The sequence below is a fragment of the Tauraco erythrolophus genome, chromosome 13 (assembly GCF_009769465.1).
Source record: "Tauraco erythrolophus isolate bTauEry1 chromosome 13, bTauEry1.pri, whole genome shotgun sequence".
Taxonomy (NCBI): Eukaryota; Metazoa; Chordata; class Aves; order Musophagiformes; family Musophagidae; genus Tauraco; species Tauraco erythrolophus.
Window position 1 is genome coordinate 18,358,190 of NC_141477.1, and position 18,154 is coordinate 18,376,343.

At 37.1% G+C, this 18,154-nt stretch overlaps 1 protein-coding gene across 5 annotated transcripts in view; it reads right to left on the minus strand.

The window, feature by feature from the left end:
* TENM1 (teneurin transmembrane protein 1) overlaps nt 1-18,154 on the minus strand; it is a 250,418-nt gene that overhangs the window by 155,986 nt on the left and 76,278 nt on the right. For 3 of the 5 annotated variants that reach the window (XM_009990359.2, XM_009990360.2, XM_009990358.2), the window contains exons 5-6: nt 6,429-6,460; nt 5,260-5,500 (exon numbers count right to left, since the gene is read on the minus strand). In XM_009990359.2, the coding sequence (XP_009988661.2) occupies nt 5,260-5,500; nt 6,429-6,460 (273 nt within the window). The remainder of the gene's footprint in view (nt 1-5,259; nt 5,501-6,428; nt 6,461-18,154) is intronic. The other 2 variants (XM_009990362.2, XM_086619787.1) reach the window with 1 other exon arrangement.

The following is an 18,154-nucleotide window of genomic DNA, read 5'->3' on the forward strand; positions in this document are numbered from 1 at the left end:
CTTGCCATGTGTCTGTTTTTAATATGATCAGCCTCTCTATAGGTTAGATTTACTGTTTAATTAGGCAGAAAATGACAAAACACAAGTGAAATGTCATAACAGCAAATACTGACCAACATGATTTGAAGGAAAGATCATAAATGAAGTCCTCCCCTGCATTTGTTCTTGGAATAAGCACAGTCTGGTCATTTAACTCAGGAGCAGGCTCCATTCGCAAACAAGTTCCTAATGAATTGCATTGCTCAAATAGTAATTGTCTCCCAGCTTGGTGGTTTATGATCATCCAACACCTGTGTGCCTTGGGAGCAGTACGAGTCGTTCTGTTTGCTATGGAAACCTTGAACTGGGAAAAAAGGAAAGCACAAACATGCTGCCTGCACCTCTGCACTGGGGGTAAGATTCACAAGATGCTCAAATGAGGAGACCAAAGAGAAAGAACAAACCTTCCCAGAGCTCACACTGAATCGTGTGACTGTGTATTTAGATATGCATTTTTCTTTAATTATTTCTGCTTTTAGCACTACTCCAGCTTAAACAGAAGGTACGTATGTACAGGTTTCTATGATGTGAAGGTCTGTCAATGTACTTTTTGAAGAGCACAAATATTACAAGCTTGATTAAAAAAGAACATGGGAAAATCATAGTACAGAATAAATCTCTTGGTAAGTGACAGTTGTCAAGATCTCCCCTATACTAAACAGAATTATAAACAAGATGATCTTTTAGGAAAACAGAAATCCAGATAGCCTTAAATATGCACCTTAATTAACTATATAATACAGAAATGAATGACTCCATCTATACGATGAGCTGAATAAACTTCTTGAACTCCAAAACACTCAAAAATTTTGAGTGTTTAGAGCCATAATCAAAATTTAGGGCTCCAAAACATTGCTGAATAGTATCTAAAAATCATAACTGCCTTAAACCCCAAATACTTCTCTTACTATTCTAGTACTTCAAAGTTTTATATAAATTAATGATAATTGAATCTCAGGTTCATGGTCTGGTACCTCACTGTCCCCTTAGAGGAGCTATTACCATGGTGATAAGATTGCTTAAATTAAGCTGTCTTTTTCCACAGCACTTGGCTTTTTGCCAGTGCAGTGAAGGGAGATTTCAGTCCATTCAGCACAGCATTAACCTTACTGCCAACACTGCTAAATGGGTTAGAGGAACTAGAAAGAAATTTGATTTAAAAAAGGAAGGAACAAGCAAATATGTAAAATACTGAAGCACAAAATAGGACTAAAAAAAACTCCACTTTGAAACGAAATCAAAATTAGGTAAGTTTTGGTGTTTAGACAGAAAACCTAAAATTCTAATGCTTGGGTAATCTAAATGCAATTCTTCAAAATAAGTGTGTCTAATAGTATATCCATGAGGCAACTGCAACAGACTACAGGGAGGATCAGAAATATTGTCAGGTAAAAATCCCTATTTAACATCTATTTTTTACTTCTTATTTGGGAATTTGACTGAAGTGGGAAAATATATAGCAAACACTAGGGAAAAAAAAACCACCACAAAAAAAGCAAGATATGGAAACAAACACTGATTCAACTAACAAGGCATGGAGAAAATGAAAAACACCCCTTTGAATTGCCAAGGTTTAATACACACTCCATAAAAAGTAGTAAGTTATGTTCAGATGGGGCTGTCAGAGATAATGACAATATATTACACTGTAAACCATAAGATTTGAAACATTAGAGCAAAGTATCTACGAAATCTGAAAAAACAATTATTTTAGTGGAAAGGAAGGGAACAGGCAATAGGTTGCAAGTATTTTATTCTGGGGGAGAAGAAAAAATCAATTTATGTAAGAGCCCAATAACATTATCCTAAAAAGGAGAATCAACGTTTCTTATGTTTTTATGCGGTATGAGAGATTCTTGCAGTCTTTTCTGGCAATACTTACAAATTAGTTTTCTCTGTGACAACGAAATTACTGCATGTTCATATGTCATTTTAATAATGAATATGGATTTTTCAAAACGGAGCGTGCGTGCATACAGATAGAGCCTGCACTTGCATTTACGGGCACATGACAGCGCTGAAGGCTGCAGCACAGTCAGTTGGCAGTTGGAGCTGTTACACCTCCTACAGGTACAGCTCTTCTCCAATTTCTTCATCAACAGCTACTCTATGACATGTCCTCTGAAGTTTTCAATGTGTTCTTAATTATTTTTTTTTCATTTGGATGGCTTATAATCAGAATAACTGCCAGAGTTAGAGAACTGGTCTTGGTGATGACATACATCTAGACTCTATTTTTGGCTTTGCCAAAAGCTTGTGTGAACTTGAACAGGTAATTTGGCCTTCCCAAGTCAGTCTCCTCATTAAATAGTTGGGCTAGTGGGCTGGGTCCAGACAAAACTGTTTTGTGGATTAGTCCATGCATGCAACACGTCTAGGTGAAGCATAAAACAGAATTTCTAATTTGCCCTTTACTATAAAAATGTAACAAAGTTTTAGTCTACAAAAAAACCTTTCAGAACACATACCTCAGTATACGTCTCTACTGCAGCCCTTTGCAGACTAATTTAGAGTTTTGAATCCTAATTACATAAGAATACCTGTTTAATCAGAGTATTGCAAACATTTTCAGAACTACAGAATTTTCTTTTACATAAATTTGACGTATTATCATTATGAGCAAACTCATAAACTCACTTCATTTCTGACTATCCAGAGTGAACAGGACTTACAGTCACATGATTAGTTCTAGGAAATCTTCCCCTGTCTGAAAATTCTCTAATATTACACGGCTGTAGATAAACCATGCAAACACATGTGCTGTTTATGGATTAACAGGAGATACAGTTGGAGGAAAAGCTGAACATGTGCATTCTGATTTTTGCCCAGTTATTACAGTAGGGAATACATCACTGTGTAAGTCTTCTTTTTGATTGCAAATGTTCCAAATTAAAAAAAAAAAAAATCTGCTTAGACATATTAGGTAGATTTAGTACTATTAAAGATTTAGCACAGAAACACAGCTGCCATTGACATGTTTCCCTTTATTTTGTAGGATTATTTTTAATGGGCAGCTAAACATTAATGGAGAAGGGAAGCAGGAGAATCCAGATATTAGGCCAAAGCATCTGCTCAATTCTAGCTGAATCATTCCCTGTTAAAGAAAGGAAAAACAAGCTGCAAGCCCTTCTTTTTCTCTAAGGCTGTGTTGTGTACTATAGACTTCTGGGAAGCGGTGATCACCAACGTTTTTTATTACAATGTTCCCCTGCTATATCACTTGTCTGCACATAAACTGCAGATACATCTTGGCAAACAGTCTCACAGATTCTACTTTGGGATTATATAGCCTTTCAGCTAGCTTCATGAGAGGCTGCAGCTCGCTACCAGAGGGGGCATGAAATCAGCTGAAACAACCACTGAAGGGCAGGAACGTGGAAAATTCCCAGACTTTGTGAATCGCTAACGTGTAGCCCACAGTGTGTTTTCCAGTCTGAATTCCTAATCCACTGCACAGCCCTTTTGTCAGTATCCAATCATATAGCTAGAGGTATAACTACATATCTGTGTATTTGTCCTTTATGAGAAGTTTCAAATTTGCAAAAATAATAAGAAACTGGAAAAATTAACCTGAACTCAAAAGAGATTTCAAATTGCAAATTATATTCCCCAACGAGGTCTGATGAGAATATAGTGAACAGGGATGCAGAAAGTCTAAACAAGATCTACCTAATTGTTAATTTCAGAGAACCAAAAGGTACTCACTGGGTACAGAACGCCCAGGGATCAGCCTTACATGCAGCAAAAGGTATAGATATATGCACTGTTACACCAGAAATGGCAGAGATTTATCTTTATAAAGACTGTGTAAACAGAAGCTTCTAGCTCTAGAAGGACTGACTGAACTAAAATTTTGTTTATGTTCACTTGTGGGGAAAAGTTTTCATCCTTCTTGATTCTTTTGGTGATTTGTCCTTAGGACAAATAAGGAAAGTTTTATTTCAGAATGAATCATCATCTTCTTCAATTCCAACTTGATAGCCTTTCGGAGAAGAAAAACTGGATTTGACAGTTCTGATTAGCAGCGGTTCAGTGTTTAAAGACATACATGAGAATTAAATTTTGTAATAAAATTAAAACAACCTTCTTACAAAAGAATAAAATTTAGGTTTCAGTGATTACTTGTGATAACTGGCCCTTGGACATAACATATATTAAAAAGAAAACATTTCCATGCATAAGACCTTATATTCTCTGGATCAGATTAGTTGGATGTCAGACATTCATCTGTTTCAGCAAACACAACTTTCACAGACAGTCGTGTACTTCGTATGTTTTAAAATGCCAAAACCCAAAAGAAACCCTAGTCAAAACTTCTTGGTGCTCTGTTCACAATGAAGAGGAAGAAGGTTATAGAAAATCAAGGGCTTGTTTTAAATATCAAGTCAGCAAGCACAGCTGTAGTTGAAAACCATCAAATTAGCTAATACTTGTTAGGAACAAAAAATGCTTATTATAGCCAAAAAGTCAGAGGAAACTGCATTTATCTCCGTGGCAGAATTTTGGGTACTGAAACACAGGTTTGCTGAATATAGAATGTATTTGCTTTCAATTTCTTTTCAGAATAGATTATTTATGTAAATTGAGAATGATCCTGAAGTTGAACCCTTCCTTCCTCAGCTCCTGGAGGTAACACCCTCCATGCTCAATACCTGTCTTGGGCTGGTATCATTTCTCCATTAACAAATTATCATCAAATTATATTCTTTGTGTGTATATATATATATATAAGTATTTAAAGACACATTGAGGAAAATATTATTTTAGTATTATTTTCTAGCTTTTCTTATCCACAGGAAAGCTATAGCCTGAACATTGACTCCAGAAGTGTCAGAGTACAGTGATTAAACAAAACTTGTATTTGCTGATTACGAAATGGCCCTGGGAGAATGTGGGAGGGTGACACAAGTACACATCCTGACTGCACACAACTCTAAAATACCTATGTAATCTACACACCTTAAGGAAATCAATGTCTTCCAAAACTTTGCAAATCACATGCTTTTATGAGCATTAACGATCTAGATGAATCAAATAAATGAAGCCTCACAGGGCTACACGACATGGCCTCAAATCCCTCAAATCAAAATGCATTTGCGTGTCCTGAACGACAAACGTATAACTGCCCATCACCATCTCACATCAATATCAGGCCTCCTCCCTCTTTTTTTTTTTTTCTTAATATTTGAGATATGTTGAGTACGACAGGTTGGTCTGTACCTGGTTTCCAGTGGTATGTTGCTGTTCAAGACCCAGCTGTTATGGAGATGCACTGAGTCTTGTGTACTGGTGGGGGGAGTTGGGGCAGCAGGACTGGGCTGGCTGCGGGTGGTCATTGATCTTCGCTGGAGAGAATCAGCAGCTGGAGGTGGTTTCCTGGCGCAGGTGCACGCGTGCGGTGGTGGAGGTGGCGGCGGGAGGGGTCTGAAGGTGAACTGGTTGTGTGGGCTACCTGGCATATCTGAAACAACAAAGAAAAGGCACAGAAACCCACAGAACGTTATTATTTTAAAAACGTCAAGAGAGCATGAGCATGATGTTATATTTACTGAGATTAAAGCATTGTGCTTTATCATGTTGTTAACTCAGCTGTGTGTAAACTGTTGTTGCAATAAATGAAATAATTTAAGATATAATACTCGACTGAAATGGAGAATATCAGAGACACGCACCATCCAACACTTTAGTTCAGTAGTTCAAAAAAAAAAAAAAAAAAGAGAAAGGGAAAAAAGGAGGAAGATACAACCTTCACTTAATTTGTCATAGGATTTTTTGGGGAGGAGGGTAAAGAACAAATAAATCAAGTTGACATTGAATTGCAGCACAGATAACAACTGATTTCATGAGGTATAAATCTCATTTAAGAACGCCCGTGAAAGAAACAGGCACAATATAAGAATTAGTCTTGCACTTCAAATTGAGAGAGAAAATAATTGAATAATTCCTACTGCCTAACAAACACCTTTCATAAACCAAGGTTAACGTTTCCATGAGTCTGTTACTGCCTTTGTTTAACAAGACCTGGGGAAAGGCCCTCTTAAAGACTGTCAGAAGCACTAACGATCCAGATACTCAGAGAAAAGCTTTTGTATGGGCTAAAGGCAGATGAGCTGGCAAGGAGCTCACAGCCACCAGACCAGGTTGCAAAGGACATGGAGCGAAAGATGTGCATGGTGGCACCCAAGGCCCTGCTACCTCTGCTGCTGTTGCCCCACGGGACCCTCCACGCTGCCCTGGAGCAGCGAGAGGGATGCTGTAGCTGCACGGGTCCTGCCCGGTGCCAACGCTGCTACGAGGCTTTAAGGTGGCTCAACGTGTGCCAGTGAGCTTGAATCTCCTGCAAAAGACAATGAAGATACAAACATGGTGTGACGGTACTTTGAAGGGACCGTAAGATCCTGTTTTCCCTGCTTCCGACTCCCTAAGGCCTCTCGGTACAGCAAGAAACACAGCTATGGAGAATTGAGGCAAGAAATTCCTTTTTGGAAGAGTAATAACAAATGCTTTGCAAAGAAGATGCTGATAAAAATTGCTGCCAGATTGGGTGAACTGTGAAGCTGTTAACCTGAAAGTCTTCCAGTTAATTTACCTCAGTGTCTAATGCGGCTTTGTCCTATTTCTATCCTCACCCTCACTCTCCCTTTTACCTCAGCAGACGTCCAGTTACATTTGCACGAAACCAGCTGGAGTGGAGCTCTGATGAACCTGCAAAAATTCCCTGCAAGGAACTGTTGTTGCCATCCATTTACAACACACGCTTTCTTTAAATTATGACATGATGTGTCTTCAAGGTGAAAGATGAAAGCGTGCCCCTTCCCTTCTTGGAACGGCTGGTGGAAAAAACCCACTTTTTTTTCTCCGTGACAGTCACAATTTACCCCAACTGGAGAAACAAGGTTGTTTAATGCTCCACATAAGCTTTTCTATGCTGTGGTAAGCAAAGCTGTCATGGATTTGGCCCAGGCTTAATCCTTTTAATTTCATTGATCTTTTATCGGGGCAGCATTCTTACAGCTGCATTAAGGTTTACGCTGTAATATTAGTTTGCATATACCAGAAAAGCATTTCTAAGCATATTAGAAAATTGGAGACCTCAGTAAATTAAATCACTGGAGTCAACAGTCCAGAGCTCCGAAATAATCTGCTAAGGCACTTTCATATAATAATTAATCTCAGTAAATCCTGTATCCTGCTATTTTAGAATTGAAAGCTACCCAAATTTTGGACATAATATTTGATGTCCAGCATCCTCAAGTATTTTATCAATGACATTCCCTTACTTAGCGGTATCAATCTTAAAGCCACTGTACAGAAAATTTGGAGGATTATTATACATCTTATAATTTGCATGACAAGTCATTTTAACGGTTGTGCCACTGTCCTGTCAGAAAATTGCTGATCTTTGCCAGGACACGCAGTTAGACTCCACGAGCTACATCAGAAGCTATGCAGTAAATGCTGAGCAGCCCAAGTGACGGCTTCTCCAGGTAAATGGGGAAAAAGAGCATCATCTAAACGGCAACACATCTTTCAGTTCCTTTCTTCCCCTTTTATCAGTACTGTCCCTATCCTGTCAGTAGCATGCAATTATCTGACAAACAGTTTAGTTTGTTCCATGGAATAGACTGGTTCTGCTTTGTGAACCATAAAGTATTTCTGGTTGGTCGGGCACCTTCTATCTCCCAGTGCAATTTCTCACAATACATTAACACATTAGATTTCCTGGGGGATTCCTTTTTAATTATCACACTTGTCACCCCTTTGGCCAGCTATTGGCATCACAGAAAATCTCACATCAGATTCTGGAGTATTCTGGTGATTTAAAGACGAGTCTTCTGCATCAGACCTTCACTTCAGTGAAGCGATGCAAATTCATTATGCTAAGAATCAGCCCGAGTTTCCAATTAGTTTTTACAGACTTCCTAATTTGGCAGAGTTATTTTTATTTTGCTTGAAACTATGTCTACATCTCATTAACTTTATTTTTATACCACAAAAAATGTTGCTTGGGATATAAAGCAGCATAATATCTAAATATGCACGCTTACGAGTCTTCAGGACTCTGAATAAACAGTAGACTCTGTAAAATAGCTTAATGCAAAATCATTTAAATACCTAAAAAGTGATATTACACAAGATAATTTCTCTAAAGCCAACAAGTTTTCAAAACGTATGAGAGTGATATAGAATTTGCTTAGCTATGAATTTTTATCCCAGTGCTATTATTCAGCATAATGCTATTCATAACAACTCCTGTTTTAATTTTTAATGGTTGCTAATGATGTTCAGATTTTTAATTATTTTTTTTTACATCAAAAAGTCTATGTATGATATGCAAATACAGCGTTAATTGTTTTTAATGTATTCATTGACATGGTAGAAGATTCCATTCGTCTAAAAATGTAACTATAAAACATGATTTCAGCCCAGACTTTAAATTTACAAAAATTTGCTTCAAACCAGATTTTCTGCTGAGGAGCACCCAAGCCAGATGAGATGCTCTTGGCCCTCACTACTGGCCTTCTCATCTGCACTTGCATTTAGCCCATTTTTTTTTACAGATAGAAGGGGCTGTTTAGAAAACGTCTAAATTATTTCCCTTGAGAATTCATTATTTTCAAGTAGTTCTCTTATTTCAGCAGAGCACATCTAGAACTGTGATGTTTCCTGAAAAGATCTATGTAACATTCTGCTTGTTTGTTGTATACGGAACCTTTGTTTAACTCACGTACTTCCCATTCACTCCACAAACTCCACTTAAAATTCTCCTCCTTTTTTTTTTTTATTTTTAGGGTTTTGCTTTCATTCTTTAATAACAATATGAATTTGTTTAGATTTTTTATTTTTAGACACTTGCCAAACTCCATGTGCTCACTCCAAAAGAGAAATCGTTGTGTGTTCAGGCTAGCTATAAACAAGAAAAACTTTCCTTGTAATTCTGCTAGTTTGAAGGATTTCTACTTGCTCTCCTTTCTTTGAAGTTTGAAGGTAGGAGTTCTGCTTCTGTCCTGAACGTTTCTTCTTTGGTTCTGACTCATTCTTTTGGATGGTCCTTGATCAATATTGAACACACGCTGCTCCGTGGCAGTTGTATAATGGAGCTTGGTACCGTACAGCTGTGGAGCACAGACCTCAACTGCTCCTCTTCAGCTGCTGAGTTCTGCTACTACTGCTTTTTCCGTCAGAAGATACAATAATTCAGATCTTGCTTTTTTTTTCAGTAGGCCTCTGCTTTTCAGAAAGCAAAAAGTTAATTAATTTGGATGCTTCCCTTACTCTGCCATTTCAGTTGAGTGTTGCCATTCTGCTCAAAAGTTATTGGAGACACAGACCAATGGACAAGAGCAGCATTAACATAAACTCATTCTCCTTAAGAGTCAGGCGAAAATGCCTTTGTAATCATAAACATGTAGCCAAATTGCTTTATAAACTGACAAAAATGAAATAAGCAGCTTTATCAACTAGTTAGCACCTGACTAAAAATTATTTTTGAAAATAAGCCAGGCCTTTACCAAAGTATTTTCTTAACAGTTTTGAAGCATGCTTTACGATACTTTTTGGATCCACACAGAAAGAAGGAGTAATTGAACTGTTTTATCATTTACTGACAAGACTACAATAGCCTGTATCGTTACTAAGTGAAGTATATCAAAAAGAATATATTAAAAAGTAATGAACCTTAAAAGGCTTGCATCTACCCGAAGCGCTTTTGAGATATTTTAATTTTTTCAGTTCCTAAATTCATTATTTATTGGTATGTTTGGATTTATTCTGTTTTTTAACAAGACACATCCCAGCTAAGTATGAATTAGCTTGCAAACCGTTAATTAATGAACAAAATAGCAATATGTATTCAGAGAGCTTAGTTTAGTTTATTTAAAAGTTCCACAGGTATAAAATTGCTCAGTTACAAACCAATCCGTAATTTATTCTCAAGCAAGGATGGAGGAGCATAATGCTATTTATCAATATAGAGTTATGGCCAGAGCACTGTGCCCAACTTCTATAAAAGGGCACTGAAGAACTGGAAAAGATTCTGCACAGGGAAGACAGAGAATCTGAATGCTTAAGACTAGAGCTAAAAAGCATAGAATAAAAATTCTAATTTTACAATGAGATTTATGTTCTGGGTCTAAGAAGACAAACTAAGAATTAGAGGCAGGTGCTACCATTGCAGAGTGCTGGTGCTGCTACCTGTTAATATACTTACTGATGTTGTGTAAGTCTTTACACTCTTTCCTTCCATTCTAAATTTTAAATTATTCTTTTTCTGTATACATTAATGACCTTACTAAGCCCCTAATTATTTTTTGCCTATCTCTGAATTCCTTTTATATTCGCTGTCACATATTTTGAGAAAAGGTGGAGATGAAAACCAAAATATTGTGTATGAAATTGCTCTATTGATGTATAAATCGATGTTGTGTTTCAATATTCTACAATTGCTTCTTCTGACGTAGCTCAACATTTAGTTGACCTCCCTCTCTTGCAAAACCCTTTGCTTCGTGAACTTTGTCATACTACTAAGATATGGAAGTATCTAACCAGTACCTTTAATACCAATTTACCTTTAGACACTGTTTTGCTGTATAATATTTTTTTTCTTAGCCTTACTACACAGTAAATCTTCCAGAATATAAAATATCAAACATCTCTAAAGAACTCTACAAACCATATGGTTTTATGCAAAAAGTTTATAATGTAACGAAAGCTTATAAACTAAAGGTCATACAGACTCAAAGTTTACATACTAGATAATAAAAGAGATTTTAGAGACCTCCACAGACCAATACTATTTCCCACCACAGCCTACTGACTGTTCATGGCAGCAGCTCGTCCTTGGTGAGCAGGTTGGGACAGCCCAGAACAGACTGAGCAAGGGACGGGCCAATTAAGCATTGGGGATCATCGAGGAGCTCTGGGCCCTTTATTCACCAGTACAGGTGTGCCCTCCAATAGCCAAGTATGTGATTTCATACCATAATGCCCCTTTAATGAATCTTATGTCTCATTATTTAGGCTGTGCTGAAAACACAGTGCTTCACTTACAACGAAAAATTAACAGACATCTTATGCCACGTACTTTGAATGGTGTCAATGAACATAAAATACAGCTGGATTTATGTTATAAGAATGTAATGATGTCAAACAAATGATGTATAATACCTAAACACTCAGTCCAATGTGTTCATACGATCCCATTAAATGTTTCCTTTATATTCTCAGTATCACATATGTTCAATTCCCTTGAATCTCTTACAATTATACATACAATAACAGCTCAGCTTCTAATTCGTAATTTGTGGATCATTCTAACAAAACCAGATTTGGTAAAATAAGAATTCTAATAATCTCCTAATGCTAGCAGAAACTTATTTCTCCTTCACCATTTCTAAGTTTAGTCATATTTAAAAATTAAATATGATGGTAATTCAACTCTCTTAAAAACACAAATGAAATTTACATTGAATGGTGTATGGTTTGCCTATGCAGGGAAAAAATCTCTTCTACATATAAGCTACAAGGGCATTGAGGACTTCTTGCAATGGCTGTGCAGCACTTCCTTTTCTATTTTTACATTAACAGTCAAAACTTGTACTGTAAGACCTGAGTGACTACATTTTGTAAACACTCCTAATGGACATCATTGTAGGAAAATTTACAAAAACGTAATTACCCAGTTTTGAACACCAGAGTAAAAAGGAACAATGAGAGCATCACCAGCAGGTCTCTTTAAAACACTATTGCTTTTACAGAAGTAAAAGTTTTATCTTTCTTTAATTCTGTTTAATCCAATTTCTTATGAAATAGTGAGAAACTCAGCTAAAATTCCTTCTGGAGTCCATATTTATTTAGGTAGACTAATATGAGCCTAGGATTTTCCTATTATTTTAATTCACATTTTTGGTCCATTTCCAACAAACAAATGCTGGATTACTTAAAATCTACAAGAAGATCTTCAAAAATCAAATGCATAAATGAATTTTATTACCTGCATATGATATTAAGTATCAATTCCTTTAAAATTCTAGCAATAGAGAGTATAAGAAATTTTCGTTAGCAGGACTTTTGTATTTGCCAGTAATTTGCCATTACTGTTGTACATCAGGATGGTAACACTGCTGGGCTCTGTTTCTGGTAAAACATCAATTAGTAGCATGATAACAGTGAAAAACAAAATATTGGAGGTCTCATACTGTTTTGGGAAATAAATCAGAAGTGTCTCAGAAATGTCTCTGCAAACAAACTGTTTCTTTACTCAGCTGCAGGAAGACGTGGGAGAATTTTTCAGGCAAAAAGAATGCAGGTTAGAAATCATTAGAGAAGGAAAGGCAGTGATTTATCACTAGGGAACTATCACATGGCCACCCTTGCCAACTTGGCTGATAGGATGCATTTAATAATATTCTGTCTTTCAAGATTCAAAAAATCCTGGCATCTGTTGTCTTCGTACCGTACACTTAACTTGTCAATTTTGCTTTGTAAAATTCTTGAAGTAAGACTGATACACTCTTTTTTTCAGGTGTGCGTGGAGGAGTGTTTTTGCTTCTTCTGATGATAGAAACGTTAATACACTCAAATCAAAAGAAGGGCTTGTGGGCCAAGTTATCTATTTTTTTTTTTCTCCAGCTGTATCAGCTGGTGCAATGACAGACATCACCTTTCCTGACAAACTTTGCCTCACTTAGAGGCACTTATACCTGTAGACCATTACAGCTACAACAGCACTACTCCTCCTTAATTAACTCCATTACTCAGTGCTTTAACCTGGGAGCCTGATCACTGAAGTAGAATAATTTTGGACGTAAAGACTGCGCTGTAAGATGCCACTCTCTGTGCTGCAGTTTGCAACCAGAAAGGAGTCTGAGGCTATAACGCTGGGCGCTGCGGAGAAGACGCAAGCTTGAAATGTCATCATGTAGAAGCAGCTGACAACATAAACACGCTGATGTGCGTTCATATAAAATAAACGTTGCCAGAGGGGAGTGAAGAGCTAGAGCTCCTGAGGTGCTTTTATTCCACTGAACTGTCTGAATTATAGCTTTGTTCCATAGTACTTCTTCATATAGCTGTTAAACACTAATGCACTCTATGTATAACATTTATGTGAAAAACATTACTCCATTTATGTGAAATACTCACATTTATGTCAATTAATATGACAAATTCGAAAGGAAACTATCCTACTCGCTCCCTTCCATCTCCCTCATTGCAGTGGCACGCCTGTCAGACACTCTCAAACACCCATCCAATTGAGACAGGACGGTCACTACAGTCTGTTCCAAGACAAGACAGGCCCATGGGTGGTTGAGTCACAGAGGTCAAGGACAAAATGTGAAAGCAGAAGAAAAGCAGCACTCCAGTTATGATGGAGACTGAGGGAACAACCCAAACGACCAGCTCAGGCTTCCAGTGGTTTGTTCAGCAGATCGAGCAGCTGCTGGTACAATTAACATCACACAGCATGCAAAGGATGGAAGTGGAGACTGACAGCTCCCAGCCAGCTTAAAGGCGATATTTCAGGAGAATGCGTAATTCCTGCCATTACTTAAAAGTGGTGGGTTCAGTCAATATCACGAGTTGTAACTTCTGTCAGTGGCAACTCACAGGGGACAGTACAATCACTATTCTAAAACACCGAACAAAGCGGGAAAGATTATAGCTTACAGAGTAAGCCTATCATCCAGGTTTACAAAAGCCAGGCAGTTACAAGTAGCCTGGCAGCAAATTCTGATGACCTTAGAGGTGAACAGATTTTGATTAAAGAGCAGTTTATGATTGGTAAAATAGGCTGTGAGCAGCCATGGCGGTAAAAATTAATGTTTCCCTAGTTATTGATGGTTTTCGGCAGAGTGATACATATTCAAGTTTTGGCCTTTGTGTCATTAAATTCATTAGCTGTGAGGGCTTTCTAAAATGGATCTATGGGTAATGGAATTAGCAACTATAAATCATACTGAAATACACAGTGTGTTTAGCCCAGCAGTTCCGTGGAAATATCATGAATACGGACATATTAAGCCACTTTGTCACCAACCTCTCTACAGTGGATGATAACCTTCTCGGCCTGCCTCTTTCCCGCTTCATCCATGTTCCTGCTACTTGGCAAGATTTTTAGGAAAAAAGACTGCTTGAGACCATGCCCTGTTACAGACTTAAATAATGTAAAACCCTGTAGCATTTGAGTTCACTGCACATTGAGGTGAAGACTATTCCATTTTAACGCTTGCCTTCTCAAGGCTGGGGACAGTGACACCAGTCTTCCCAGTTGGCTCAAGTACAGAATCCTGTTCAACTTGAAGCCCAGTCATGGGAGAGATCAGTTTGTTGATTCATATTTTTGTAAATATGAAATATTCTGTGGCTTTACAAAAGTATGAAAAGATGAGAAGCCCTAAGTAATGTTCAAACTCACCAGTCACATCAAGACCCAAACTCAAGCCCTGATGAGCATGATCATGTGCATTCCTGAAATTACTGGGGCCAAGATCCCAAGCATAGCCCTTTTCTACTGGGACTCAGACAGAGCTAGAGCTTTGTTGGCAGCACTGCAAACTTTAAGTTTAATTCAAGGTAGAAGTGCCTGAACTTTCTGGCTTCAAGGATGAGCCACACTCCAGCTTTTCCCACCTGGATATATGAAGGCTTTGCTCAGGACACCTGACCCTCTGCACTCCAGATTATCATGTCAAATTCAGACATCCAGCAGGTCTCCTGACATCACTTTGCAGAGCATAACTGAAAATACTAGATCCATTTTTACAATCAATACCATGATACAGATGTAGAAGCTTGAAGCTTTTCTGGATCATTCAGTAATTGTCTCTACCCCCATGTACTTACTTCATTGTTAAGACAATCCTTTTAGAAAGATATTAATGAAGGAATGTCAGAAGAAATATAGACTAGTTTCTATATTCATAATATTCTGAAGAACATGCTTATAGCTTATATATGAAAATGAAGGTCTCTATTTTATTCAATAAAATAGTATTCCATGTGTTTTTATTATGGATTTCACCTTGACATTAAATTGCTTGGTATGAACATCTTTACATATATTTCCAGTGACTGTTACACGACTACAGGGAGTATTAAAGAAATAATTCATTTATCTGTGGTTCTATACTAACTTCTGGAGGGGCAGAAAAAGCTGTTAAATGTATCCAAAATATGTAAACACATGTAGAATTTAACTGTGATTCTATATGCATATCTATCTCAAATTCATCAAAATAATGCTAAAGTAGTATTGTTTTATAAATAAATACTTTGAAATATTTTTCTTGACGGAAGACTTTGCACCTAGATTTTGTGCAAACACTGTAGCCAGTTAAATAGACGACAATGTGTGTAAGAGTACTGCATAAAGCCCTAGGTACATCACATTCAGCTGGAGGATATAGAGGAGCACAATGCACGGCCATCACACTGAAAGAAGCTAAAAATTACTTTCAGTCATTGTATTGTTCTTTTTTTTTTTTTTAAGTAGATTTGGGTATTCTATAGAAAAGTTTACTTCTAGACTGCTTCCCTGTCTTCCTGGAGAGGAGGTGTAGCGGTGCAGCAATGGTCCAGGGGGACCATGGCAGGACGGGGGCCGTTTGGGTGGCTTTGTTCTACAGGAGTAAAGAAGTAGCAGACAGTTTGCTTTTAATCTAAGCCAACTGTTCCGAACAAATATCCCTTGACCTACAAAGTTCAACCAGAACTCACCATCAATCACTGGGTTCCACCCGATTATAAATCTGTATCCCCTGTACTGGCTCTGTAGAAATTATTTCTGCTGTATTCTCTGAGATTTAATTTAAAAGTGATTCTTTTTTCTCTGTAGACTGTACGAGGTAGCAGAGTTGTTTTTTGCTACAATTTTCTGCTAGCTATTTGGATAATCAGCAAGAACATTTTATACAGAAGCATGCTACCAACCTGTAAAATGAACGGCTTTTGGTGAAACTTATAATGCTTTTACCTGGCTCTTCCTGAATGACTGTGTATACATCCAAACTTGTTATATAAATGAGGAATATGATCCATTACTCTTCCTGAAGTCAAGAAGAGACTTCCACTTCGTCTTAGTGGAGGTTAGCTTTAAACAGAGTTGATGAATTGATAAGCAACAAGTATGTGCGCTTATTACTGGTCAAGAAACACTGTTGACAATTTAAAAAAAAAAAAAAAGTATTTGTGGCGCCTTCTATCCTATCCTCTTCTCTCCTCAGAGTAGTCTGACCTATAAAATAATTTGCAATTATTACATAAATTACAGCAGGATAGAATTTTCTCAACAACCTTACTAGTTTCCTGTTCAGAAAGCTCACAGGAAATCAGACTGTTTCCTTCAACTTCACTTATATTCTACTGCGCAGACTTTAGCTGATGGCTTTCTTAAAGAAATGACAGTTTCAAAATATATATTATCCTTCAGAAGTTTTGCTTTAGAAGAGAAACAAATTTTAAGATAGAGAATTATTTTAAATTATATTTTAATTCTCTATTTAAACAGAGAATTATTATTTTAAGTCAGAGGAACAATTTCTTTAAAAAACAAGCAGCATGGTAACCTTAGCTGTAGCATAGTTAGCATCAATTTATTCTTGGTAACCCTTAGAAGTACATGGTATTATTTAAGGAGAAGGTTACATGTAATCATCAGACAGCATAACCGAAAGCTGTTTGTCACTCACCAAATGATTTTACATGGTAACTAAATTCCACTACATTAGTTAAAGGATATACCTCAGCATAGAATTAGCTGACTGACTACTTCTGCCTTTTATCTCTAGAGGTACTTAACAAGGTCCTGTCCCTCTCAACTTAATCCACAAATAAAAGAAATCCTTCTACAAAAAGATCTATTCGTGCCGTTGATGTTTGCTAACATTTTATTTAGGAATGTTGACACTTCTCCTATAGTACTGAGCTTGCTGGGAGGAAAGACAATGGTACATGTGTAACTGATGGTAAACAACACATCGATTATTTTTTAAAGAAACGAAAAACTCCTGTAGGGAAAGACGAAATAGCAACACAGGAACAGCTAATGTAATGCTTGAAAATGAACATAACGGCCTAGGCAAAAACTCACTTTTCAAGTTAGTCTCTGCAGTGCACATTTAGGCATTTACAAACAAACATGGAGATTTTCTGAAATACCAATATGCTTCTACCGCTCCACTACACTGCAGGTGGTGGCCTGGTTCCTCAGAACTATTTAGGACTTTTAACTCCACTCTGCATTTTATTCTTATGAGCCCTGCACTCTTGAACACCTTTGAAGATCTGAGCAGAGCATCTATCAAGTACCAACAGGGTCACTTCTGCATAAACTGATTCGAAGAGTTATCTTCAGCAGTCAGGTTGGACAAGCTTCTCCTGCTCTTCTTGCTCAACTTGCAAACGGAATCTGGTGCAATTCAAAACTGACAAAGATGATGTCACTTTACAGTATTAATAGGTTATAAAAGTTTTTGTGACCATATCCTCAGTTCACCTCACAACACATTTCTGAGGTGCATTTCACTCAAAGTGCATCTATACACCAGTTATTTAAACTCTTTGTAAATAAGACATGCATTTTTGAATATTACTAGAAATTACATCTATAAAATATCGAATAAAACCTTCAAAACAAATGCATAAAGAAGTATCAAGGGAAACATACTTTTTCATATGAATCTAACCAACAAAGTATTTTAATGAGTGCACATCTATTAAGAGAATTCTCAGGATACTGTAATTATTATTCATTTTCTAGAATTGTTTCACCATGAAGGTTTATGCTACTATGGGGACTTTAATGTTTATGTTTTGTGACGGCTGCGTTGACTATTAAAAAGCAATTTGGCTGACATTTTAAGTCTTTTGTTGCCAGTTTTAATTGGATTGTTCACCAAGCATCAACTCCCCCGTTAACTGCAAAAATTACAGGCCAACGTCAGTTTATAGTAATGACTGTTTAATGATTTTATCCTGTCAGTATGCCACCTTCATACGGATGCACACATGATTAGTTTTGTATCAAGACCTGTAATTAAATAATTGAAACCTAAACAAAAGAGAATATCAAACAGGAACACATCCTTTAATAAAGACTCAAAGATCTATCAAGGTA